The sequence below is a fragment of the Phocoena sinus genome, chromosome 2 (assembly GCF_008692025.1).
Source record: "Phocoena sinus isolate mPhoSin1 chromosome 2, mPhoSin1.pri, whole genome shotgun sequence".
Classification (NCBI taxonomy): Eukaryota; Metazoa; Chordata; class Mammalia; order Artiodactyla; family Phocoenidae; genus Phocoena; species Phocoena sinus.
In genome coordinates this window covers 49962070-49988930 of record NC_045764.1, presented here as the reverse complement: position 1 = coordinate 49988930, position 26861 = coordinate 49962070, and the positions used below count along the sequence as shown (strand labels likewise).

General features: G+C 41.9%; 1 protein-coding gene across 5 annotated transcripts in view; it reads left to right on the top strand.

Annotated features, from left to right (window-relative positions):
* Positions 1 to 26861, top strand: part of IGF1R (insulin like growth factor 1 receptor) — a 310241-nt gene that overhangs the window by 207390 nt on the left and 75990 nt on the right. Inside the window, exon 1 of one of the 5 annotated variants that reach the window (XM_032622095.1) lies at positions 19830 to 20467. The exons of the other annotated variants lie outside the window; for them this stretch is intronic. Coding sequence (XP_032477986.1) covers positions 20395 to 20467 — 73 coding nt within the window. The 5' untranslated portion in view covers positions 19830 to 20394. Of the gene's footprint in view, positions 1 to 19829; positions 20468 to 26861 lie in introns of those variants that run through there. 5 annotated transcript variants of the gene reach the window in all.

Sequence of the window (26861 nt, the reverse complement as noted above, 5' to 3'; positions counted from 1 at the left end):
ATTCAGGAGGTGTACATTATTGTAAGTGTTTTTTATCAGCCGTAGATGGAGATGTTACCAACTTTAAAGGACCTCCAAGAGAATAACTAAGAATTATGCAAAATCACTTACTAGAGAACCTGTTAATGTTTGCTACCTTTCCTCCATGAGGACAGATGCCCTTTACTATACTTATGCCCTTTTGTGTTCTACTTGGCCAGCCCTTGATAAATATTTATTAAACAAAAAATTAGCTTTTCATATGTAGAAATTTAAAATCTGTTGCTCTGTCAATAGTGATTTTTTATGAAAATGAATACTTACAGGTCAGACTAGAACCCCTAATCTGAAGAAATTGGGCCAAACAGGAAAGTCTGAGCCCCTTGAAGACAGAGTTGTCTGATAAACACCTGGGGCCCCATGGGTCCTTACTAAACCATTGTCAAGTATGTTTTTAAAATAAATGGGGAGTTCTGAGTAGTGAAAAAATGATAACACTTGAGGAGCTACCAGCTCCTCCCAGTGTTAGGCAGCTGGTTAAACTGCAGTGGCAGGCTGGCCCCTGATATGGGATGGCCATGGGTGGCCAAAGCATGAATCCGCTGTATAATGGGCAGGGGACAGGGTCACTGTGATTCCCCGCCGGCCCCTTTGGAGGGAGGTGGGGTGTGCTGAGCTCTGCCAACTGCTGTGACCCTAGTAGGCACCTTCCCCGATGCTGGGTAGCCCTGAGCCTTTAGGACTATTGAGTTTTGTTCAGCAAACATTTGTGAGATGCCAGAGGGCAAGTGCTCAGCTAAACTTGGGGTACAAAGATGCAGAGCCATGCCCAGCTCTTTCCTTGAAAGAGTGCCCAGGACCATTGTAGCCCTCCTGACCCAAGCAAGAATAGTATAACCTGGCATTATGACGGGCCTGGTCCATAATCATCACCAGGGGAGCTTTTCCAACTGTATGACTACAGCTCTGTGACCTTGGGCAAGTCACTTTATTTCCCTAAGCCTTGATTTCCCCCTCCTCCTGGCAGAGAAAATATCAGAGCGAGGAGCAGATGAGATAGCACGTATAAAATGCTTAGTGCTATGCGTTTTGGAAGGAGCCATTGCTGAGTATGGAAGATACTGAACTGTAGCCTGCATACTTGCATGAATCAGTCTGCTGCGTTATTTTCAGTTTGCATCTGAAAATAAAGGGTGGATTGCTCTCCAAATATAAAAGAATTGGATCCAGTCTCTGAAAGGATGTTTGCTGTTCTTCAGCAAAATACCATTCTTCTTAAGTTTCATTCAATCATTCCACAAAAATCTGAGCATCTGTTTTGTCCCAGGCACTGTGCTTGTAATGGGTTTAAAACAGCAAACAGAACACTTGCTTTCTGCTCATATCAAGCTGACAGTTGGACAGGGAGTGTAGACATTAAATAAAGAGAAGTATCATGATGGCCATATAGGGGGAAGCCTGGTATGTGTTCTAATATGTAACACCTGCTGTGTGTTTTAATGTTTAAATAAATCTTGGGAAAGTCTTTCCATCTGAAAATAATGATTTACCCTTTTGCCTGCAAATGCCTCCATTCTCTGTAGGCAACAGGAATCCTTATTCAAGTTTTGGGTGAGAGGTTCTGTTGATAGGGAATAAGGGGTTTTACAATTGAAAGTAAACTAGAGATCATGTGGAGGAGAGACTATATATTGGGTTTTCCTTGGCTCGTGCTTTGGTGTTGCTTAGGGAAAGCAGTTGGTGTGCAAGTGGAAAAGTGTTGCTTTAAAGGAGCTACCCCAAAGTGACCCCCAAGTTCAGGTAAACCATTTTGTGTACACTTTTAAAAATAAATGTAAATACCCAAAGCTCACAAATCTGTTCTTTGATCTAGACCAGAGCTGTCCTATGGAACTTTATGTGGTGATGGAAATGTTCTACATTTGCCCTGTCCAATAAGGGAGCCGCTAGCCACATGTGACAGTGGAGCACCTGAAATGTGGCTACTGGGACCAAGAGATGAACTTCAGATTTTATTTAATTTTTAATTAATTTAAATAGCCACATGTGGCTGAGGTTTGTGGCCGTAAGGCCGTACAGTTCTAGACACAAGCTTAACTGACAAAATTCTTTCCCCTTAAAAAGTATGTGTTAATTCTCACAAGGGTAACTAAGACCTATGTATTTTATTTTTCCTGTCATATTTCAGGTTAATAAAGGGGGTGTACAAAATTTTTTAAATGCAGCACAGTCAATTAGACCAGCTGTCTAATTGCACACATTTTCTGGAGCCATTGATGGTGATTATTGGCAAGTGCTAAATACTCCTAGTGACCTGAGAACTATAAAACAAGCAAGTCATCTTCTGTAATGGAATACCAGTGGGTTTCTTGGTTGAGAGACAACAACCGAGAATATCTTCAAGGTTCTATGAAGTGGCTGTTGATTCCTAGACATTCCAACACTTCTGTGGCTATGAAAATAAGCTGGATTTTAGAAATTTTGAAACTAAATTGAAACTCTCATTTAAGTTTAAATTTTTAGTGGAGTTGATTTTTATTTCTTCTTCTGGCTCATCTGTGTTTTTTTCCCTCCTGCTTTGTTGTTTCATCAGGTTGTGAGAATAAAGCCTGGCTGGTCAGTTTCAATTTTATTTAAATTCATTTTGTCTTCATTCCTTCTAATAGAGCACAGTTCTGTGATGTACTGAGATCAGAGTGCTCCCAGGAAACACTGAAATATAAAAACATTTTCATGAAAACATTTCCACTTATATTTAATTTTTCTTCTCAATAGAAAAATATTTCCAACTTAATCCTCCCTCTCCCCTCTTGAAATGAATTGCATGCTTTAGAAATAACATCAATCCACCCAAGTACACAAGGACAATCTCAGCCATTTAATGGAGATATAAAGAGCAGAGAATGGTGGGGTATAGAGGCACAGACTGCCTTTCAGGATGCTAATAAACATGGGCGAGGCCCCCACCTAGACCCTTGGTTCTCCCCCTAGTAGCACAGCAGACCAACACAGCACTGAGCTCTGGGCCTGCCACCGAGAAATCTCACTCCATCTTAAACCATCATCATTGTTTTATTTTGAACAATTTCTAAGTGTTTGCCAAGGCCAGTTGATGTTGAAACTTCCTGTTTCCAAACCCCATCTGACATCTGGGACCAGCTTTTCTAGAAAGTGTTCGAACAGGCCACAGAGTGGCTCACCCCTTTCTTAAGGAATGGAGGCAAGCAAGCCCCTCTCAAGGGTGGACTTGTTCCTTCACTCTACCTCTTTATTTTGTTTTTGTTCCTTAGTGACTTCAGCTTACTAGGAAGCCCAGCCTCGGGAAGGTGAGCCTCTCTTCCAAGGAAAAAGTAAAAACTCAAAGAAGAAAATTGTCCAACACACAGACACGTCCAGTTTGAGCTCCAGTGTGCAAAGCCCATGAATATTGGGGTCTGTGTAAAAATTCAGCACACACCTGCATAACGAAGAGAGCTTACAGCACAGTGGTCAGGCACATTTCATTTAGTTTTTTGCAACCGCCTATGAGGTAGATTCTACCAACATTGTTTTACCGATGAGCAAAGGAAGGCCCAGAAAAAATAAATTGTCCATGTTCACACATCTGGTAGGTGGGAGAGATGGGATTGGAACCAAGATCTACCCAGTTTTTAAATGTATGCTTTCACATGCTCTACTGCGTCTACAGTCTTTGCCCTCAGACATTAGAGGAAATTTTCTGTTTCATGTTTTCCCCCAAATAAGAGCCCATTAAACAAAAATTTCCAGTTTGTAAGCTTTTCTCTCAAGAGGGTAAAGAAAGAATACCCTTGGGTTTCTAAAGCAATAAGATGAAAAGTAATTTTATTGTATCTGGGTTTTTTGATTAAGTTATATTTTGATGATCATGGAAATTTTTCAAACAATATCAGGAGATCTAGGATTTTTCCTTTAAAAATTAAGTCACTACTTAAAACATATGTCACATTCTTTTTTTTAATAAATTTATTTATTTTACTTTATTTTTTTATTTGTGTCTGCATTGGGTCTTCATTGCTGTGCGCGGACTTTTCTCTGGTTGCGGCGAATTGGGGCTACTCTTTGTTGTGCCCAGGCTTCTCATTGTGGTGGCTTCTCTTGTTGTGGAGCACGGGCTCTAGGTGTGCAAGCTTCAATATTTGTGGCACACGGGCTCAGCAGTTGTGGCTCGTGGGTTCTAGAACGCAGGCTCAGTAGTTGTGGCGCACGGGCTTAGTTGCTCCGCAGCATGTGGGATCTTCCTGGACCAGGGCTCAAACCTGTGTCCCCTGCATTGGCAGGCAGCTTCTTAACTGCTGTGCCACCAGGGAAGCCCCATGTCACATTCTTAAATGCACTGATTACATGCACAGTGGTTCAGTTACGGGTATTACAGCTGAAATATAAGAATGCATAGGTGTTAGGATTCTTTTCCTCAACAAGGAGAAACAGCTGGCAAATTCAGGAATTGTAGTTCCATGGGCCTTTCACGTTGTTATGTTTTTGTGCAGGCGTAGCTGTATAACTTGGTCATGGGTACTGGTCCTTGACGTATTGACTATTTGATTCCTGTCTGATCATAGTCTTAGACCAATTTTGGTTGCTCGTATCTGAAAATAAGTCAAAGCTTCTTTTGGTCTCAGTACTGAGTACAAGAGTCCAGACACTTGTGCTGGCTCTCCTGGTAGAAGTTGGGGTCTTGGGTATCTCAGATCCTTACCAGATGGTGAACTGCATGTGAGCAGGGACCTTGCCTCTCTCACAGCTGTCTCTTCGGTGTGCTCAGTAAATATCCGTCCAGTGAACAAAGCTGAGACTACGGCACCAGTTTTTATACACTCTCAATCTGAAAATCTTTCCAACGTAGACTATGTCCTTCTTTGCTTCTCATGCTTATGAATATGATTTAATTATTTCTGGCTGACTCGGGGACATCAGTGAGCAGAAGTTGCTGTAATATTATGCATAATACAGTGATAGCCTCAAGGCCTAGTAGGAGGCAGCTTGGGCTATATTGACGATTTCTCGTGCTTGTTGTGTTCTTATGGTCTGGTTTTAACATTTTTATGTCTCCATTTCTGTTTTAATAGACTTTCTGCAGTAAGGCAAGAAAGCTTTGTCTATCAGCCCCTCTGCTGGTGATTTGTGGCAGCTTCCTCTTTGCTGCAAGTACTTCAAACATAGATTTGCAAACTCGTCAGAATTGTGTGTAAGAGTAAACAGGCAGTAAGTGCAATGTAGCTTCTTTCTGATCTTTGGCTATATATCCCGCAAATGTGGATTTGCTGGATAGCTGAGTTCCGGAAAGGTGAGGTGTTAGTCTGTGAGCAGTTTTTTCCTTCACGTGATAATTTTCTTCTTTTACTTCCCTTCTTCCTTCCATCCCTGTCTCTGTCTCTCTCACAATGTGACAATTGCTGGAATAATTAAGATGACTGGGACACATTAATCCACGTTGAAGCCTAACACAGTGATCAAAAACCATCTTCAAAAGGCATGCTGTCCCCACTGTTGGATCCTAGACCAGCCCTCGTACCATGTTTAATGACACAGTGTTTTAGGAGGGTCCCCGTGTCCCTCACTGTCAGATAAATATGCCTACAGGAGTGCACCTCACTCCTGCCTTTCAATTACCTTGCATAGATGTGGCTCGTGTACTTAAAAGGGTCGTGCATTTCTTGACAACAAAATTCTCACCTTTTCTTGCACACCCCATAAATGCTGGGATCGCCAAAGTAAAAAATGATAGCTTTTGCACATTCATTTTTGGCCTCAATCTTCTATTATTCCCCAATGAAGATCATTTCATTTGAGGCCAGTACCTGGGAAAAAAAGTAGATCAAGCTTTTCCAGTGAGATTTTAGTGCAACCCTAACAAACTCTCTTTTTATTGCCTTCGCTACCACATAGTGGTGGATCAGGAAACTGTAGGACTACCATGCTAGGAAATTGCTGCTAACGCAGTGGAGATTTTTGCTGTTGAAAGAATTTGGTCTCTTTTCTGCATAACACGAAAAGAGCAGAAGCCTATATCATCTGTAGCAGATGACAGAACAGAGTATATGTTCAAATCAGAAAAATTCTCACTACATTTAAAACAAAAAGACAAAGAGTTGTTATAAGGATCCAGGAGAGTCACGCAGTTTTCTCCCATCCGTTTTTTGATTGTTTTTCTTTGCATCCCTCAACCATTTACTTCCTACTTGGAGGAATTAAATGTTCTGCAATATGGCAGGATGGAAAGGGCCCGCAACATGCATGCCCAGTTCTCCACCAGCCTTGTCGGCCTCTAGCAACAATATTTCTCTGGGAGTCGAGATTTGCTTTATCTCCAAATTAGGTGTTTACCTTACTTAAGAAACTCTGTCTTGGAGGGTGGGTGGGGTTGTTAGTAACCGGTTCAAGAGGAAAGCACACACTGTGAAATTTTGGAGTTTACCGATGATCAGTTGGCATGTATCCTGACAGCTCAAGAGTCCCTCAGTTTAGCTGATGATAACATTATAAGTTGCTTTCTTTTCCTTTATGAACTTTTTAATAAGATCATTTTGTAACTTTTAAATTTAAAATAATTTCAGACTTGCAAAAGAGTTACAAAAAGTACCAAGAGTTCCCAAACACCCTTCACCCAACTTCTCCATATACTAACATCTTATATGACTGTAATATTGTCAGTTATCAAAACCAGGACTTTAACACTGATGCAGTACCACGAACCTCTAGATTGGATTCAGATTTCTACAGTTTTCCACTGATGTCCTTTTTCTGGTCCTAGATCTAGTAGAGGATCCCACCTCACATGTGTCATATCTCTTCAGTTTCATTGAATCTGGGACATTTTCATCAGTCTTCCTTAGACACTCACTCTCTTCACACATTTGAAGAGCATGGACCAGTTTTTGTTTTTCAATTTTTATTGGAGTATAGTTGCTTTACAATGTTGTGTTAGTTTATGCTGTATAGCAAAGTGAATCATCTATACGTATACATACAGGGACCAGTTATTTTGTAGAATCTCCTTCAATCTGAATGTGTTTCCTCCTGATTAAACTCAGGTTATACATTTTTAGGAGACACATCATGCGCACGTGTATCATTTCTGACGATGATAACTTTGATCACTTGGTTAAAGTGGTCTCTGCAGGTTCCTCTGTTATCATTACTATTTCTCCCTTTGTAATTAAGAGGCATCTTTTAGGGGTAGATAATTGAGACTATCCTGTTCATACTATTCCTCATTATTTCACCCACTAATTTTAACATCCATTACTGTGGTGTTTGCCAAATGGTGATTTTTCTATTTCTGTTTTCTACACTTAGTAATTGGAATTTTACTCTGAGGACGTTATGTATTTTTAAAATGAGGGACATAAAACTTTTTAAATAGCAGTAGCAGCTCCCCTTTTTCTGGAAGGATAATTATGAATGACATGAAGCAGAAAAATATGCAGAAGGCTAAGCAATCTCAAATATGAATGTTATTTGAAACATCGTTGCCATTTTTCCCTTCAGAGGAGGTGAAGGAGAAGGGAGGAGATCTCAACTGCCCAAAAAAAAGGTCCCATTAATTTTGGTCCTGGCTGCAAGTGTCTGTTGCTTTTGAGGACTCAAAGAGAGAACACAATTAGAGGGCTGACTCTGAAGCACAGCCCTGAATGTTTTGGATGGGTTAGGAAGGCTTACGCCACCATAAGAAATTTAATTAATAGTATGAATTTTTATCTCTGAGCTTTTTAAGCTGTAATTGAAAGGGGTGCTCCAGATACTGTTTTCTTCTTTTAAAATATACACTATGACTGACATGGTGAACAATTTGGAGGAGCCCCCCCATTTAATTAAATTTCAGCGGCCCAACATCAAATTCATATGAGGAAATCATTATTTTGAGTTCTCCATCACTAAGAGATTAAAATTACTCTTCAGTCTCAAAGAGAGCGTTTAAAAAATATATTGGGCTATTTTATTCTTTGATTTTAATCCTACCTATATATGATCTTTTATATTCTTTTTACTTATGCCTTAAAATAATAAAAAAGTATTTATACTCAACTGTAATATTTTATTAAAGCTCATACATCTACTTGAAAGAACTGTGAATGGCTCCGTTTTTTAATATCCTGCAATCCACACCAGTTTGTAATTTGATTATCACACTCAGACAAGATCATACTAGGTACACGGAGCTTCCTGTGGCCCTCATTTTTCCTCACTGATGTTTGTAACTTCTCGCAAATTAAATTTTAGGAGTTTGAAATGTAACGGTTATAGTAGGAAAAGAAAGAAGAACCTTACCCACCCTAAGCCTTAGATGCTCAATGGGATAGGCTCACATTTGCAGCACCAAGTAGGAATTTTGACAGTAGAACTGATGATTCTGAATTAGTTTGGATGCTAAAGGCATGTCTTTTAAAGGTGTGGCTGCACAGAATTCAGGATACCTGGTACTAAGATTCTTCTATGTTTGCAATTTCTTGTTGAATGTTTTAAACTTGGCCTCAGAGCAGAAGGAGATAGCTTAACATTTGTTATTTCTAGACTCCAATCCGGATACTGGAATAAATCCCAATGAATCAGTTAAATTATTGCAGACGTGCAGACCGCTGCCGTGCATGCCAGTTGCGCCAGCCTCTGCCGGGGCTGGCCGGAGGCAGGACTCAGCGAGTGCATGCCAGGTCCAGAGGGTGGGCTGGACCAGGTGACTATGCTCCCGCCACGCCCACCACCACCTCACGTGGTTTCCGGACACCGCGTGCAGAGAGTGCATGGAAAAGCGAGTGGTCCGTTGTGGCGTTGGGATTTTAGAAGACTTCATCAGCTCCCTGTTGATGTTTTCTAATTTTTAAATCCCAATAGCTGAAAACACATAAAGGGGTTCTCATTTATCTCTGATCACGTCATCTAAACCCCTAAACCCCTTGCTGGTTCAAGTTTCTTCACGAAAACATGGTTTGAGTCGTGGGGGTCGCTGGCTCAAGCGGAGCCACATTGCCTCCCCGCGGACGTGTACGAAGGGGGATGGCTGGGGTTTGCCCAGTGTTGGTGATCCATGTTACGGTGGAAAAGTAAATCGTTCTGAAGAATTTAACTACAAACCCTAGTTTCTTCTTAAGGATAATTGAGTTTTCATAGAAAACCAACTGTCCTAAAGTTTTAAGAAGATGGTGCTCTGATCTGCAGCTCTGGCAGCAGTGAAGCCGCTTTCCTGCGGGACAAGCCTCGCAGGGTAGATAACTTGCCGCGGTCACCCAGGTTCGTTGCCACAGTACTTCCAAGCAGGGGGAAATTTTAAATGAAAATAAAAGATGTAAATGTGATTGCAGAAGAGAAAAATTAATACGGAAGAAGAGTATTCGTTCTCAAATTAAACTGAAGTCTTACTGTTCTGCGTTAGCGCCCAGTTAATTACTCATGCGCTCCGGCCAGGTACGGAACCACTTCCGAAGGGCGTGAGATGCTCGTTCCTTCCACAGGAAGACACTGGTGCCTCCATCCCCCGCCGCCACCACAGACACACACGTACCCTCTTAATTTCCTGGCATCCAGTAAATGCAGATCCTAATTTAAATATTCTCGGCACACTCATTTCTTCCCATTTCGCGTGGGAATTTAAGGTTTTCTTCAGTTTGCTTTCTATTCACCTTCATTAAAATGCAATAAAGCAAAAGAGTTTATTAATGGAGATCCAGTGTATAGAGACAATTTAGTGAGAGAAAGAAAGGCTCGAAAGAGTAAACCTCATCTTAAAAATTGGAAACAGACTCGTAATTAATAACTTTGAAAATGGAAATACAACTTTTGATGAATTATTTCATAGTAGTAGTTCTGGGGACCAAACATTTGGTAGGTAACTCTATGTCTGGTCATCAATTACTGTGATTTCCTTGCATCAGCTCCAGAAAATCAGAATATTCATGAGCTTTCTGGTCTGTCTCAGACCTTCAGGAGCCGTGAAATTCTCCTGTTGGGATGACAGGAAGTGCTGTCGATGGTTTTGGCAGCTGAATGAAACCAGAAACAGATAAGCAGAGAAGAGGGGTGATGTCCGTTGGTTTGGTCCCATCATCCTGCTTTTAATTTGTGAAATTTGAAGTTTTAAAAGTCATGTTAAATGTTTGATCCTTTTTAGAATTCACTGGGTATATTGAGGAAGTGGTTTTGTTTTTGTGAGTTTGTTTAAACAAATGACTGAGGTTTTTGTTTTTCTGCTCTGTCTGGCCAGGCAGCATTGCTACACTTTTTTAAATTCATGAAATACTGACCAATGAGCCTGTTCTTTAGCCCTCCTCTCCTTTTGTGATGGGAAGACAAGGAGGCAGACACCAATGGCGCCTCTCACAATGGAGGTTTGTTTGTTTATTTTTTAATTTAATGGAGGGATTGTAGATAGCTTAAAATTTCCTTGTGCCAGGACAGAGAAAGAGGAGGGGGTGATAAAAGGAATAATTAGTCTATTCTAAACAACTTCAGCAATAGATGATCCATAGGCATTAACTTGGGAAAGCAACAGAAGCTTCTTTCTGGGCCTCATCCTGTGATGTGTTAAACAAATTTGATTTGTTAATTGAAATTTTTCTTAAAGGCAAAAATGCACCAAAGTCATTTTTAAGAACTTTAAGTTATATATTAGTAAAGATGGCAATTTGTAATTTTCTGTTGAAAATTACAACAGATATGAGAAACCCTGACCCTGCCCCTACCCCCAGTCCCTGAAACCCCAAGGCTCCCTTGCCTCCTTTAAGAGTTCCTGCTCAGGTGCTTCTGCCTTCCATTCCATGGTCCTCACACCTGGAAGTATGCTTGTCCTTCTGATGTGTATTTTTATGACATGAATGTTTACCTTGAAATTGTTATCTGTGTGTACATCTCATCTTTAGAGCCTGGCTACAGAAGGCTTTGTGCATTTCTATCAGCCCTCACAGCTCCTAGTGTGTCTTCCAGACAGGTGCACTCAGGTGTTAAATAAACAAATATTTAATCCATAAGAACTTACAGAAGAAGAGCTCTGTGTGTCTTTTTTAAAAAGCCACTGTTACTAAACACTGTGTTTGGAGTGGTACTAATTCTGTGCTCTATCAATTTGTGTGAATTACAGCATGTAAAGTAGAAATAACTGAGAAAAATTTTGGAAGTTAGGTTAAGCACGGCAGTAAAGTTGTCAGTTTTTTAGATAGCCAAATTCATTGGTTTTTGGTCCTTTGGGATGGCCCAAAATGGCTCTGACAAATCTTTAAGGCAGTAGGCATAGAGGGAACTTTCCTCAACATAATAAAGGCCATATATGAGAAACCCACAGCCAACATCGTCCTCAATGGTGAAAAACTGAAACCATTTCCACTAAGATCAGAAAGGAGATAAGGTTGCCCACTCTCACCACTCTTATTCAACATAGTTTTGGAAGTTTTAGCCACAGCAATCAGAGAAGAAAAGGAAATAAAAGGAATCCAAATTGGAAAAGAAGAAGTAAAGCGTCACTGTTTGCAGATGACATAATACTATACATAGAGAATCCTAAAGATGCTACCAGAAAACTACTAGAGCTAATCAATGAATTTGGTAAAGTAGCAGGATACAAAATTAATGCACAGAAATCTCTGGCATTCCTATACACTAATGATGAAAAATCTGAAAGTGAAATTAAGAAAACACTCCCATTTACCATTGCAACAAAAAGAAGAAAGTATCTAGGAATAAACCTACCTAAGGAGACAAAAGACCTGTATGCAGAAAATTATAAGACACTGATGAAAGAAATTAAAGATGAGGGCTTCCCTGGTGGCGCAATGCTTGAGAGTCCACCTGCCAATGCCGGGAACATGGGTTCATGCCCCGGTCCAGGAAGATCCCACATGCTGCAGAGCGGCTAGGCCCATGAGCCATGGCCGCTGAGCCTGCACGTCCGGAGCCTGTGATCCACAACGGGAGAAGCCACAACAGTGAGAGGCCCGCGTACTGCAAAAAGCAAAAAGAAATTAAAGATGATACAAATAGAAGGAGAGCTATACCATGTTCTTGGATTGGAAGAATCAACATGGTGAAAATGACTCTACTACCTAAAGCAATCTATAGATTCAGTGCAGTTCCTATCAAACTACCACTGGCATTTTTCACAGAACTAGAACAAAAAATTTCACAATTTGTATGGAAACACCCTCAGAATGGGAGAAAATATTTGCAGATGAAGCAACTGACAAAGGATTAATCTCCAAAATTTACAAGTAGCTCATGCAGCTCAATAACAAAAAAACAAACAACCCAATCCAAAAATGGGCAGAAGACCTAAACAGACATTTCTCCAAAGAAGATATACAGGTTGCCAACAAACACATGAAAGAATGCTCAACATCATTAATCATTAGAGAAATGCAGATCAAAACTACAATGAGATATCATCTCACACCAGTCAGAATGGCCATCATCAAAAAATCTAGAAACAATAAATGCTGGAGAGGGTGTGGAGAAAAGGGAACACTCTTGCACTGCTGGTGGGAATATGAATTGGTACAGCCACTATGGAGAACAGTATGGAGGTTCCTTAAAAAACTACAAATAGAACTACCATATGACCCAGCAATCACACTACTGGGCATATACCCTGAGAAAACCATAATTCAAAAAGAGTCATGTACCAAAATGTTCGTTGCAGCTCTATTTAAAATAGCCAGGACATGGAAGCAACCTAAGTGTCCATCATCGGATGAATGGATAAAGAAGATGTGACACATATATACAATGGACTATTACTCAGCCATAAAAAGAAACAAAATTGAGTTATTTGTAGTGAGGTGGATGGACCTAGAGTCTGTCATACAGAGTGAAGTAGGTCAGAAACAGAAAGACAAATACCGTATGCTAACACATATATATGGAATCTAAGAAAAAAAAAATGTCATGAAGAACCTAGGGGTAAGAAGAGAATAAAGACACAGACCTACTAGAGAATGGACTTGAGGATATGGGGAGGGGGAAGGGTAAGCTGTGACAAAGTGCGAGAGAGGCATGGACATATATACACTACCAAATGTAAGGTAGATAGCTAGTGGGAAGCAGCTGCATAGCACAGGGAGATCAGCTCAGTGTTTGTGACCACCTGGAGAGGTGGAATAGGGAGCGTTGGAGGGAGAGAGACGCAAGAGGGAAGAGATATGGGAACATATGTATATGTATAACTGATTCACTTTGTTATAAAGCAGAAAGTAACACCATTGTAAAGCAATTATACTCCAATAAAGATGTAAAAAAAATAAAATAAAATAAATTAAAAAATAAATCTTTAAGGCACAAAACTGAGCCTCGTGTGGTCTTTGTGCTGAGCTGCTGGCATTGAGTACTTTTCTGCTTATCAGCATTGGCTCCCTGTCAAGTAGCCTCTTTGGTCCTCAGTCTCCTCATCAGTGAAATAATGCTGCTTCCTTTCTATAAGTTATGAGAGTGGGTTATGAGAATTATACTGGAAGGTGTGCTGTAGATACTGGTAGAAAGCAGGGACCGTGCAGTCAGGTCGCCTGGGTTGGAATTTCTACCTCTGCCTCTTTCAGGCTGTGTGACTCTAGGCTGCTCTCTACGTGCCTCAGGCTCTGTTTCGGAGGATAGGGAAGTAGCAGGCTGTCCCTTTCGAAGTTGTGGAGATTAAATAAGCAGTGTATTCCAGGCTCTTAGCACACTGAGCAGTGAGTGCCCCATAGATGGAAGTTGCCTCATTGTAATGATAAGAAACATTCATTTCTTCCCTCCCCACCTGGTACATTCAGCTTTTACTTGCATCAAGCCTTTGAGAGAGAGAGAGAGAGAATTGTTTTCATTAAAATTTTTTTAGTCTGCCCAGAAGCAAGTGTGACCTGAAAGAAGGCTTGATGTTATGGCAGATGATTTCTTTGGTTATTCTCAGGGGAAAACCAGCCAAGAAATAAACCAGGGGACTATGGTTCATTTTATTCCTCATTACCAAAAAGTGGCTTCTCTGATTTTTGTCATTTTTTTCCCTTTTTAGGTGGGTGCAAGGAGAGTAGTTTTTCATATTACTTTTGTCATTATTGTTATTTATTTAATAACAATTCACTATCAAAACCTAGAAAAGTACTTACCCTGCAGGAAACTCTCTTCTGTTACTTATTTGCTTTCAATTTATATTTTGTCTAATGCCCAAGAGAATTAGAATTTGAGGCAGATTTCAATTAAAGAAAAAAAAAAAAACCTGGGGAGACCTGAATGGCTGAGTCAGCAAGCTACCCATAACACACCAGAAGGACAGTTCGTATTCCTGGAATCTGGTTCCTCTGGGATTCTTGGCAACCAAGGCAAGAGAGGAAATACAATAAAATCTGTGTATGTATACACATATATCCCACCCAGTACACATATTGTGTATAAAATCCAAGGGCTTTGCTTTTGGAAAGTTTGCATAAGTAACAGTCCAGGTTTAAATTAGCACCTGACTCTACCTGTGTGTGAGGCCCTCTGGAAAGAGCTGTGAGGCAAATAAAGTTAAGGAATGGCATCCCTGCCCTCAGGGAGCTTATAGTTGAGTAGGAATTGTGTGAGTATGTCATGAGTCATCCAACTAGTGTACCCTGAGCATCTGCTGTGAGCCAGGTTCTAGGCATGGCCCTGGGAACACAGTGATGCAAACACGGAATTCCCACCCTGGGGGTGGGGGTGGCTGGGAGGGATAAATTAGGAGTTTGAGATTAACATATACACACTACTATATATAAAATAGATAATCAACAAGGACCTACTGTATAGCACAGGGAACTCTACTCAGTATTCTGTAATAAACTATATGGGAAAAGAATCTGAAAAAGAACGGATATATGTATATGTATAACTGGATCACTTTGCTGTACCCCTGAAACTAACACAACACTTCAAATCAACTATATTCCAATACAAAATAAAAATTAAATTAAAAAAAAAAGGATCCCACCCTGGTGCAGTGTATACTGGTGGAAGAAAGAGAGAGTGGCATTAAACAAAAACTGAGGCCCGCTTTTTGAACTGTGGTGAAATACACATAACAGAACTGACCGCCTTAACCATTTTTAAGTGTACAGCTCAGCAGCATGAAGTACATTCACATTGTCGTGCACCCGTGGCCAGCGCCTATCTGCAGAGCTCGTTTCATCTTGCACAACGAAAGCTCTGTATCCATTAAACAATAAGTCCCCATTTCTGCTTCCCTGTAGCCCCTAACCAAAAAAAAAGAGTCTTTGATTATAAACGTGGTCAGTGCTTTGAAGGAGATGAATAGGGTGCCGTGACATAACATGATGGGGCAGCAGGAATGGTACCCACCCACGAGACGCTTTTTGGGGTGAAGACAGCCAGGCCCAGCACTGCAGGCTGGGGAGGCAGGTTGAGAGTAGGAAGAAGCAGAGCAGGGAGAAGGAACAGCCTGTATGAAGGCCCAGAGTCACCAAAGGGTCTGCCTTTTCCAATAAAGAGAAAGGAGGCAGCGTGTTTAGAGCAGGGTCCAGGAGGGTGAAAGGTTTCAGTTTAGTGTGTCTGTGTGTTTTGGTGTATCTCTGTCATGATTTAGTAAAATCACCCCTACCTTGGCACAAAACTAAAATGAGCCCTGTGCAGCGTTTCAGTAACCTGGAGCCCAAACTCCCAGCTGCATCCCAGAACTCCAGGCAGCACCTGCACCAGGAAATCACAGAAATCCATACTGAATGTACGAATGAGTGCATCTTCCTTGATACAGGCCAGAACAGGGAGATCTGAGAGGAGCAGGTAGTTGTCGTACTCCTGGCTTCCCCCTTTCCAGCACAGTGGCCTGGAGTGATGGGGTCAGGATGCAGGACTATCCCCGTGGCACTGGCACCCTGGATTATTTGTGTGAAGTAGGAACAGTGGGTTCTAGATAGGGAGGTGCAGGTGGCGTGAGAACTGGACAGTCTGACTGGTGCTCTGGCCAGCTGGCTGTCCTTCCCACCTCTACATGGACGAGCCAGCCTGGGATGCCTGTGCACAAAGCCAGTGATTTTTTTTTTCAAACAGCCTGCACATGTTCTCAGTTGCAACTCAGAGGTCTAGCCTGAAGATCCTGGAAGAGATTCCTTTGACCTGGAAAATCGCAGCGGCAGATATTTTTACTCAGCTTTCAAGCAAGCCTCCAAGTGGTTCCTGTAGAACCCATAAATTTGAGGAACCTCAATACCTGACAGCAGAAACTAGTTGCAGAGCCCCTTTGAATAGTATTATTTAGCACTGCCCGTTTATTTGAGCATTGATGATGCTTGGTGGTGCCCTATCTCAAATTATTTCTCTCTTCCTCTCCCTCCTCCACCTTAGCCCAGCAGTTAACAAGGGAGATGCTTCCTCGCCTCTTTCTTTAGTGCTTGATCGGAGTTTTTTCCTTCCCACAGAGGAAGGAGCTTGTATTGATATATCTCTTTGCTACTCCCCGAGAGTCTTCATCTAACCTGGAGTAAAGTCAAATTAAGTTATTTTAGGAGCAGTTTGTGTTGGGAGTTTTTTTCTTTTTGAAGAGTCAAATGAAGTCTTTTGGAACATAGAAAATTTCTTTTTCTTGTCTAAACAGAGCTTACTGCTTGATAAAAGTTTTTTGGTTTGTTTTTTTTTTTTTTGCGGTATGCGGGCCTCTCACTGTTGTGGCCTCTCCCGTTGCGGAGCACAGGCTCTGGACGAGCAGGCTCAGCAGCCATAGCTCACGGGCCCAGCCGCTCTGCGGTATGTGGGATCCTCCAGGACTGGGGCACAAACCCGTGTCCCCTGCATCGGCAGGCGGACTCCCAACCACTGCGCCACCAGGGAAGCCCCTTTTTTTATAAATTTATTTATTTTTGGCTGTGTTGGGTGTTTGTTGCAGCGCGCGGGCTTTCTCTAGTTGCGGAGAGTGGGACTACCCTCCGTTGCAGTGCGTGGGCTTCTCATTGCAGTGGCTTCTCTCGTTGTGGAACAGGGACTATAGGCGCGTGGGCTTCCGTAGTTGCGGCACGTGGGCTCAGTAGTTGTGGCGCACAGGCTCTAGAGCACAGGCTCAGTAGTTGTGGCGCATGGGCTTAGTTGCTCCGTGGCATGTGGGATCTTCCCAGACCAGGGCTCGAACCTGTGTCCCCTGCATTGGCAGGTGGATTCTCAACCACTGTGCCACCAGGGAAGCCCCTGCTTGATAAAAGTTGAAGGTTTAACTTCCATGCTTGTGAAAGCCTTCTTGGCAGATTTAAGAAATTTTTATCTGCCCATGGCTCTCAGCAAACCTCCTCACCCTACCCACCCCTCGCCGACCTGCATCTTGAGGACCCTTTAAAATAGTAACTGAAGCTACAGTGAACCCTCAAACAATGTTGTCTTGGGTAAGTCACTATCTACCTTGTGCTAGATGGAGATTATTTTGGAGCAAACGGATTTAAGAACAGCACTAAATTGGAATGCTAATAAGATAATCTGAAATTTATAATATTTTAATTTGTTTGAGCAGAGATGAAATTTGAAGTATTTTAGAATCCTGTCTCTTGGTTTTCTTTTCTTTTTCTTTCTTAGCCACATAACTCTCCCTCCGAAACAAAATCTTGTGTTATCCCTAATATCTGAAACTGATCAGAGACATGGCTCTTGGTCTCTCTCTCTGCCCTTGCCGGTGTATCACGGTGTATCACGGTCCATAAGTCACCTCCAGGAGATTAGATAGAGACCAGTGGGTCAGTCACAGCGTGAGACCATTTATCTCCCGTACCCCATGCACACATGAGCTGAGCGGGCAGATGGTTGGCAGAGCCAGAGCTAGAACCCTAGGACCTTAAAATCTAGTCTAGGGATCAAATAGTCGTGGCTAATATTTACAGAGGACCTATGACGTACTAAGAAAAATAATACAGTTGTGTGGTTTACCACATTTAATCTTGCACCCATCGCACAAGGTGGTATTATTTGTCTTAGGTGTATACTGAGGAAACTCCCTTTGTCATGCAGCAGCCAATAAATGACAAAGCTGGGATATAAACTGACTTCTAACCCCATCGTCCACGTTCTTCTCTAACCTGAACACCACTTGCTTTCCGTGCCATGTCTCCAAAACAGGGTGAACATCTCACAATCTGCATCTCACAGTTTTAAACACTGGCTCTCCCTAAAACCAGTTTGTTGAAAAAGGAGGTAGACAGACAGACATGCCTTCGGCCCTTAAAAATGTGGCCAACCTGGCAATGAATGGGCATAGGCTGTTGCTAAATTTTTGCTTTAAATTTTGTCAGCATAGCTTCTTGGCTGGTAGTTTTGTTTGCTTTGTAATATATTTTTGACACGATTTATGTACAGAGAAATGCTACCACATGCCATCGTGTTGCTCCACCCTGAGGGCAAACCAAGGGTGTCCTGGGGCCACATCAGGGGATATGCCGCCCAGACCTGGAAACTGCCCACTGGGAGGGATTGGGGTAAATGACAATGTTCAAGGGCTGGTGGACTTTATACACAGAATCTCTCACAAACATGTAGTGACATGTGTTAATCTATAAACTGAGACACATTGAAGTTTTCTCACTTTTTCCTGTTCTTTCTGTTTCTTCATTTTCATTGATACTTCTTTCAAGTATCAAAATATCTCCAGTAAGTTTAGGACCAAGTTAAAGATTTATCTTAGGCAGATTTATATTCTTGATGTCTATCATTGTCCAGTATAAAGATATAGGAAAGAAGCCCCAGATAAAGGAAATAGGATCACTGGCTGCTTTCTCCTGGCTGCTTTAGATGTATGCTAATTTGCAGATTGTTTGTATTAATCAAAAAGCAAAACATGCCCCTTACAAAGGGGCAGAGCCACGTGGCCGCTGCACCTCTGCTCCCATATGCGCTGTGAGACTTGAAAGCCAGCCAGGATTTGAAAGTATTGGACTGGGATAATGTTATTTTTTAAAAACACCTGGCTAATTTAATATGAAGTGTTTACACTTCACTTTTCTGGCAGTGGGTTTTCTATGTAGGTGGTGGAAGATTTCCTGTTAAGTTTTGTAAGTTCCAGGGGAGGAGAGTTGCATGTGTGCCCTCTGTGGTCACAGTGACATGAAGGGGATTTCTTAATCCACTGTCATTACCGCGGGCGTAGGTGGATATGGGCTATTGCAGAAGGCGTCCTTTCAACCCCTGGACTGTTGCAAGTTCACAGGTATGTTAATGAAAATTTTTGGAATGGCCTTTTTAGGAATTCCAAATACTGAGTCTTGAAGAAAGATCGTCTTTCCCCCCTGAATGTGTGCTCCGGTTGGAATTGCTGTCTACAGTACCTCGTGGGTGAAACGGATATTTCAAGCATGACTGAGCTTATTGAGAGCCTGAGGCACTTCCTTTACCAGGGGTTTAGAAATTTCAAAGGATGGGGGTTGGGGAGAGAGGAATTATGAGCATGTGATGTAGAGCTGGCAGGAGGGTGGAAGCAACAGGTTCAGAATTTGTCTTCTGTGCTCCTGCAGGGCTCTGGCCTGGGCTGAGGTTGGGAATTCAGGAAGATAAGGTCTTACCATCTGTGGAGCAAGAGAAAGTGGATTTGGGGGAAAGTTTAGATGTTTTTGTTTAGGTGGGGGTGGGGGGAGTGCAGGGTGGGGTGAAAACACATTTAATAGGCTTTACTTAGACTGGGAGAGGTATGTTTGTGCAGTGGGAGACATGTGCAATTAGGAGGAAAGTACCTGAATAGGCAGTTTCAGAACTGGAAAATGAGGAACAAATCCACTTCAACATTTCTGGTAGTATCGAAGGGGATTTGTGGGTAGATTATGGCAAGGGGTCCTGTGCTTTTAAGGTTGAGAGATGCTTCTCTTTTCTGCGGAGTGTGTGTGTTCGGTTGTGGGGTGGGGGGGAATATCACAACACAGGGAGACTGGAGCCCTGGGTTTGGAGTTCTGGGACCCAGGTACTGGCATCAGTTATTTGGGCTGAAGCCAAATGAAGCCGGAGACATTGATCTGTGCTCCAAATTCTTGGGCTGCTTTCAGGTCCAGCAAACGATGATGACTTCTTCCTTTGGGCGTTCGTCTCTTTTCAAAGATGCTCCCAGTTCAGTTGGGAAGCAAAACAAATTCCTGAGGCACAGACTGGGAGTGGGGTGTGAGCCTTAAGTGAGGGGTCCTCCTGGGTGAATGGGAAACTGAGAGGTCTTTGCCTTCCTCCAAGCCATCCACTTAATAAGCAGTGCACAGAGCCTGGCTCAGGCCTCGATGAACAAACGCTGACTTCAGTCTTTACCCTGGGTTTCAGGTCACTCCGATTGTTTGCAAAACATGTTCTTTTTTTGTCACTTGCCAGCACTTGTTCTCTCTGTGAGTAAAACACAAGCGTCCTGAGGGATGTCGTGCGCCAGTTTGCAGCCAGGGCCGCGCGGCTTCCGCACCCTGGCGTGCCAGGCCCTCTGTTTGGGGATGAGGATGCACCGGGAACTCGGGAGCCAACGGTTGTTTTGACATGAAGTTCGAAGAAGTTGCTACAGAGCTTATTCCTCTGACGGAAATAACAGATAACTCTTTAACATTTTCAGATCTGTTTTCAGTTTTTTCAAGTCCAGGATTTTGGGTAAGATTTTGGAAGAAGAGATTTATGCTTGAGATCCTTTTTTTTTTTAAAGTGACTTGGCCAGTTTGGGGTTTTACAGTATTTAGGGAAAGGGTTAAGAAGTTTACTTGGGGAAGCAGAGTCCTGTGTTCTGAAAGTTGCTGCCTGCTGACCCCTCCGACAGGCAAACCTTGCACACTCCGGTGGTGTGCCAAGCATGTGCGTCACAGGCACACTCATTGGAGCTTGAGTGCAGTTGGACCCCTTTATGTTTATGGACGTTTTGTGCAAATTGCTTCAGTCTTCAAGCCAAGGGCAGAATGAAAGAATGATCCTCAGACGTAGTTTCCAAGTTTTGGGCCTCATTTATGTTTTGCATTGTAGAGCTGCCCTGCTTGTTTTTTTAAAATAAAGTTAGCCCTGAGTGTTAAGTTCTTTTATCTTTCAAAGCAGATTCCTTTGAACCCTGAAAATCAGGCTATAGGATACAACAGATAATGTTCAGGAGGCAATTAAAAGATGAAGATGTGGGATGGGGGAAATGTTGCTCAAGCAGGAAGGGGAGACAGAGCCACCCACCTCCCAGCACAAGCCGGGCTTGCTGTACATCATCTCCTTCAGCCTGGCCCTTGGTGGTCAGGTCGCTTGCCATGACTTCAGGGCGAATGAGTGGCAGTGTCTGAAGGGAAAGCCCTGAAATTTCCACACAGCGTTTCAGAGCTCACAGTAAGCTCTGTCATATTTTGCTTCACGTTTCAACTTTCTTAGAGCCCTGAGTGATGTTGGCTGGGCCTACAGCAATACAATTCACTTTATAATCTGGTTAATGCTCTGGAAAAAAACAAATACCTAAAATCAGAAATGATACTAGATATATATTTTTTAACATCTTCATTGGAGTATAATTGCTTTACAATGGTGTGTTAGTTTCTGCTTTATAACAAAGTGAATCAGCTATATATATATATACATATATCCCCATATCCCCTCCCTCTTGCGTCTCCCTCCCACCCTCCCTACCCCACCCCTCTAGATGGTCACAGAGCACCAAGCTGATCCCCCTGTGCTATGCGGCTGCTTCCCACTAGCTATCTGTTTTACATTTGGTAGTATATATAAGTCCATGCCACTCTCTCACTTCGTCCCAGCTTACCCTTCCCCCTCCCTGTGTCCTCAAGTCCATTCTCTACGTCTGTGTCTTTATTCCTATCCTGCCCCTAGGTTCTTCAGAACTTTTTTTTTTTTTAGATTCCATATATATGTGTTAGCATACAGTATTTGTTTTTCTCTTTCTGACTTACTTCACTCTGTATGACAGACTCTAGGTCCATCCACCTCACTACAAATAACTCAATTTCATTTCTTTTTATGGCTGAGTAATATTCCATTGTAAATATGTGCCACATCTTCTTTATCCATTCATCTGTCGATGGACACTTAGGTTGCTTCCATGTCCTGGCTATTGTAAATAGAGCTGCAATGAATGTTGTGGTACATGACTCTTTTTGAATTATGGTTTTCTCAGGGTATATGCCCAGTAGTGGGATTTCTGGGTCATATGGTAGTTCTATTTTTAGTTTTTTAAGGAACCTCCATACTGTTCTCCATAGTGGCTGTATCAATTTACATTCTCACCAGCAGTGCAAAAGGGTTCCCTTTTCTCCACACCCTCTCCCGCATTTATTGTTTATAGATGTTTTGATGATGACCATTCTGGCTGCTGTGAGCTGATACCTAATTGTAGTTTTGATTTGTATTTCTCTAATGATTAGTGATGTTGAGCATCCTTTCATGTGTTTGTTGGCAATCTGTGTGTCTTCTTTGGAGAAATATCTATTTAGGTCTTCTGCCCATTTTTGGATTGGGTTGTTTGTTTTTTTGATATTGAGCTGCATGAGCTGCTTGTATATTTTGGAGATTAATCCTTTGTCAGTTGCTTCATTTGCAAATATTTTCTCTCATTCTGAGGGTTGTCTTTGATACTAGATATTTAATGGTTCAGAGAGCAAATAAAAATTCACTCTCAGATGTTTTTTCGTTAATTGGAACAGGCAGAAGGTACCTACCTGTGAGCCCAACTCTAGTGGGCTGAAATACTGAAATACTCTTTCAACTAGCATCTTACGCAGGAGATACCTGTGTTGGCACTTAAGGTGAACTCAGTTTTACCTGTTATTTACAAAAAAGACCAAAAACCAAAAAATTCAACTCTTAGGGTTTAAAAACTGGGGAGGAGTCTTAAACTTTGGACTCCTTCAGTCACCCTTTCTGAAGTATTGAATCCAGGTTTTTCTTGGTTGAAATGGAGGAAATGATAGTTTCCAACATGATTGATTGTCAAGATGGAATTTTAGCACTTTGCATGTACTCTGGCAAGGTTCATAACATATTTATCAAATGTGCTGCCCCACCACTGCCTCCACCACCCACAAAATAAAAACTAAACAAAATACAAATACAAACCAACAGAATTCTGTGAGAACAGCAAGTTTTGTTTTGTTCTATTTAATAGTAATCTTTGCAAGGACATTCCAACATTTTACATTTGTGTGCTTTTCCGAGGCACTCTGGAATGCTGAAATAGATTAAATGTAAGTTCCGTGAATTTGGGGGTGTAGGTGTTCTGTGGTCCAGTTATCCAAAAACTGATTCTCATAAGGTTCGTGTGGTAATTCTGTAAACCAGAATGTACGATTATCTGGGATACCCTGTTCCCCCTTCTCTCCCTATGACAGAGTCTACTATACTTTGAAAGTCTAGTGGATCTTTTGTGGTTTCTCCACAGTAGTAAAAATAATTTAACTTCAGGAAATGGGGCCAGCAATCAGATTAGATAACGGGAAAGAATAATGTGGCATTCTAGCATAGCATATACTCTGAAATATATGTTTACAAGTCCAAAAGTATGCCATCAGGAAGTAACAAGATCAAAGGAAAGACGACCAGAGAGGCTGGAGGGTAATAAATCACTGGAAGGTTGTGATCTGTAGTGGTTGCTATTCATGCTCCTTGGGTAGATTTAATTACAGAAGGAGGTGGGGGAGGGCTGGGCAGGCATTTTTCCTCTCTAGTCACCTAAAAAATTTTTGCAAGGCACAATGCTATGTTTAAAAAGCATAGACATCTTTAAGGGCTCAAACAAATTTAAATATATGGTCAAAACTTAAGCTCCCAAGAAGAAAATGGACCAAAGACATTAAGAGACAGTTCATTCAAGAGGTACTGCAATGGCAGGGAAATGGCAGCGGGGAGGCGGGAATCCAGGTGACCCAAGGAACCCAACTTTACTAGCAGCCACAGAACTGAGATGAGATACCTATTTCCCCTTCTGACATTAAGAAAGAAAGAAAAAAATGCGATCAGGGGCCATTTTCTCCTCTTTTTATGAAGGTGTACCCCCATAGAGGCTGTAGCAAAGAAAGTACTATGGTCTCCAGAAGCTTTTTTTTTTTTTCAAAAGAGGTTTCTGAAGGGGCTTTGCAAAATTGTGAGGTCATTGGCCCGGTGTGGCTTGGGAGGAGTTTGTTCAACACTTATGAAGAGGCTGCACCACAGTTCATCTACGTGTACAGATGTGCATGTACAAATCTAGATTCCGCACATACTGTAAAAATCCGCCACTGTAGAGAGCTCATTCTTTTATCACTGTCTCCTGGTAAATGGTTCTGTTGTTTTCGACAAAATTTTATCCATAACATTGCTGGTTTCTAAATAGTAGTTTCCCTGAGAGTGGCTGCCTTCATTTGATTCATTTAAATTATGTTGACATAAATATTTATGTATGTGGAAAGGGGCTTTTGCATGTGCTGTTGAAGCATTGCACCTTTTGGACTAACAATATCTACCAAAATAGATAGGCCGAAGGGAAGTGTGTAGCCACAGCCATATAGCATGGAGCTCCTCACGGCCATGTGTGGTAGGCAGACTATCAGTAGCAATGATACTGGTCAACACCAGCAAGGCGTGTAATTGCCCAGAAATGGGCCCTAACACCGGTTTTAAGAGATGCAGCCAAAACCACAAAGCTGGAGGCCTCTCCCTCTGAGCTTGGTCTCCACTTGGACGAAACAGCCCCCAATTTGTCCCTACGGGACACAGGCCTGCCTTGTTTGGAAATCAGCAAAGTTTAGGAGCCCACAATACCTCTCATAACTCTGTGTACAGTAACAGAGAGTGGAAATAGGGCTGTGAGCATGAACAAGCAGACAAGTTATAAATATAGAATACTCTCTCAATTCCTCTTCAGTTAGTCATGAAGGGACAGTGTGAGTTTTATAAACTTATAAGGAATATACAAACAGTTCCAAATTTAAAATAACTTGGAGTAATCTTTAAGTGTGTGAAAAGAATACTTTTTCCACCCTGTCCATTTAAGCATCTTTGACAGCCAGTAGTAAGTGATTGCTGTCCTTATGTGTTCATGCCCAGTGGTCACAGAACTGGGGAAGAGTTTCAGGAGAATCACCCATTGTGCGGTGATGTCTCTCTTCTTCTTTTTTGAGAAAGACTCAAAAAAAGGTGAAGGAGGGGATGTGAGTTGTGTGTGAGAGACACTCTGTGTGCTCCTACGTGGAGAAGCGAGCACAGCTCCCAGAGCAGGGGTAGGTCCTGCCTGGACACCTAGAGTGCCCCCCACCCTCTTTCTTTGATTTTCCTCCCATTAGAAGTCTGTATTTCTAAAAATTTTATATAGGCTTTGAATATGAGATTAGAAGAAAGGAACTCGTTGATTTTAAAGTACATTAGGATGGTTTGATTTTCTAAAAAGAATATTCTGTTTTATAAACATAAAAGGAGTGGGAAGTCAAGTCCTCCCTCCTCTCTTAATATCTGACTTTATTCCTTTCCTTTTCCCTCACCCCCATCTACGGAGGCCCTTCTGTGATGCAGCATCAACTTCATTTGCCAGGCCCTTCTATAGAGATTAAGATCATTAGAATATTTCACACTCCATCAGGCATAGCAGGTAGGAGGGTCACCGGCTTGGGGAACCTTCCTCCACAGACTAGGTGGCTTTTCCTCTTTTTTCCTAGTACCAGAGGATGACACAATTTAGTCAGTTTGACAGGTTCAAGGCTTTCTTCCTTTAAAATAAATCCAGACCGTGAATAGATTTGGGAGTCCAAATGGGCCTTTGCATCAACTTCTGACTGATGTGCCTGTGATTTTGTCACTACACGTGAATAGAAGGACTTCAGGGCTAATGTGGCCACTTGTGGAACATGAAAGTCTAAATTTATGGAAGAAAATACAGGGGAATGAAGTACTGACACACGCCACAACATGGATGAACCTTGAAAACGTTATGCCAAGTGAAAGAAGCCAGGTATAAAGGGGCACGTTGTGTATGATTCCATTTGTATGAAGTGTCCAGAAGAGGCAAATCTGTAGAGACAGAAAGTAGATTACTGATTGCCTGGGGCTGAGAGGGGAAGGGGCGTGAGGGAAGTGGCTAATGGGTAAACAGTTTCTCTTTGGGATGATGTTTGCACAACTTGGTGAATATGTTAAAAGCCTTCAATTTGTACACTTTAAATGGGTGAAATTGTATATGAGTTATATCTCAGTAAAGCTGCTATAAAAATTGTGAAGGAAGAAAAAACTCACAACACCCACAGTAACCAAAACCAGCAGCTTAGCCAAAGGAAGGTTCCTGGACTGCCCTCTGCTTTTCACTTAGTTTTTGGTGTTAATTGTAATCCTGCATTGAGTCTTTGCATTGATGGCTGCTCTTTCTTTACTCTAGTTACTAATTAGCTATTGACATTTTAATTTAATAATGGTGTCCTGTATAACGTTCCTCCTGGTTTCCTAGTTGCCTTTTCTCTTTTTCTTCTGTTTTCTCAATAGTCTGCCCAGCACTGCTTATTAGATCCTGGAGACTTCAGTGACCCAATGAGTACTTTCTGTAGGCGATCATTTCTTTTGCTCATTAATGAAATCTTCACAGATGCCTTTAATAGCCAGTATGAAACGTTTTTCCCAAACGTCGTAGCTTATCTTGTGCACCTTGTATACAAGTCAGTAGGGATCTACTTGGAACTTGGCTATTTCTGTGAGCCTAGATTATATTTGTTTATGTGCCGAACCAAGGGGAAGGCACAGAACTGTTTTTTCTTCTCCTTCATGACCAAGGTTGCAGTCTTGCTGAGACATAGGAATTGGTGAAGAGAATGAACTCTGGTTTATCTAATCTCATGAGTAAGACTTGTTTGGGTGAAAAGGGTTCTGTGGGTCATTGAGTCTCCCTGGGTCTGGCTGGTCTGGCTCCTGATAGCACAGTCACTTATATATAGTTGCCTTTGCCCCACAGAATGCACCCTAAGTGTCTTCCACAACACGAGCTGCTGCTTCACTATTGCAACTAAGCGGTGACCGTT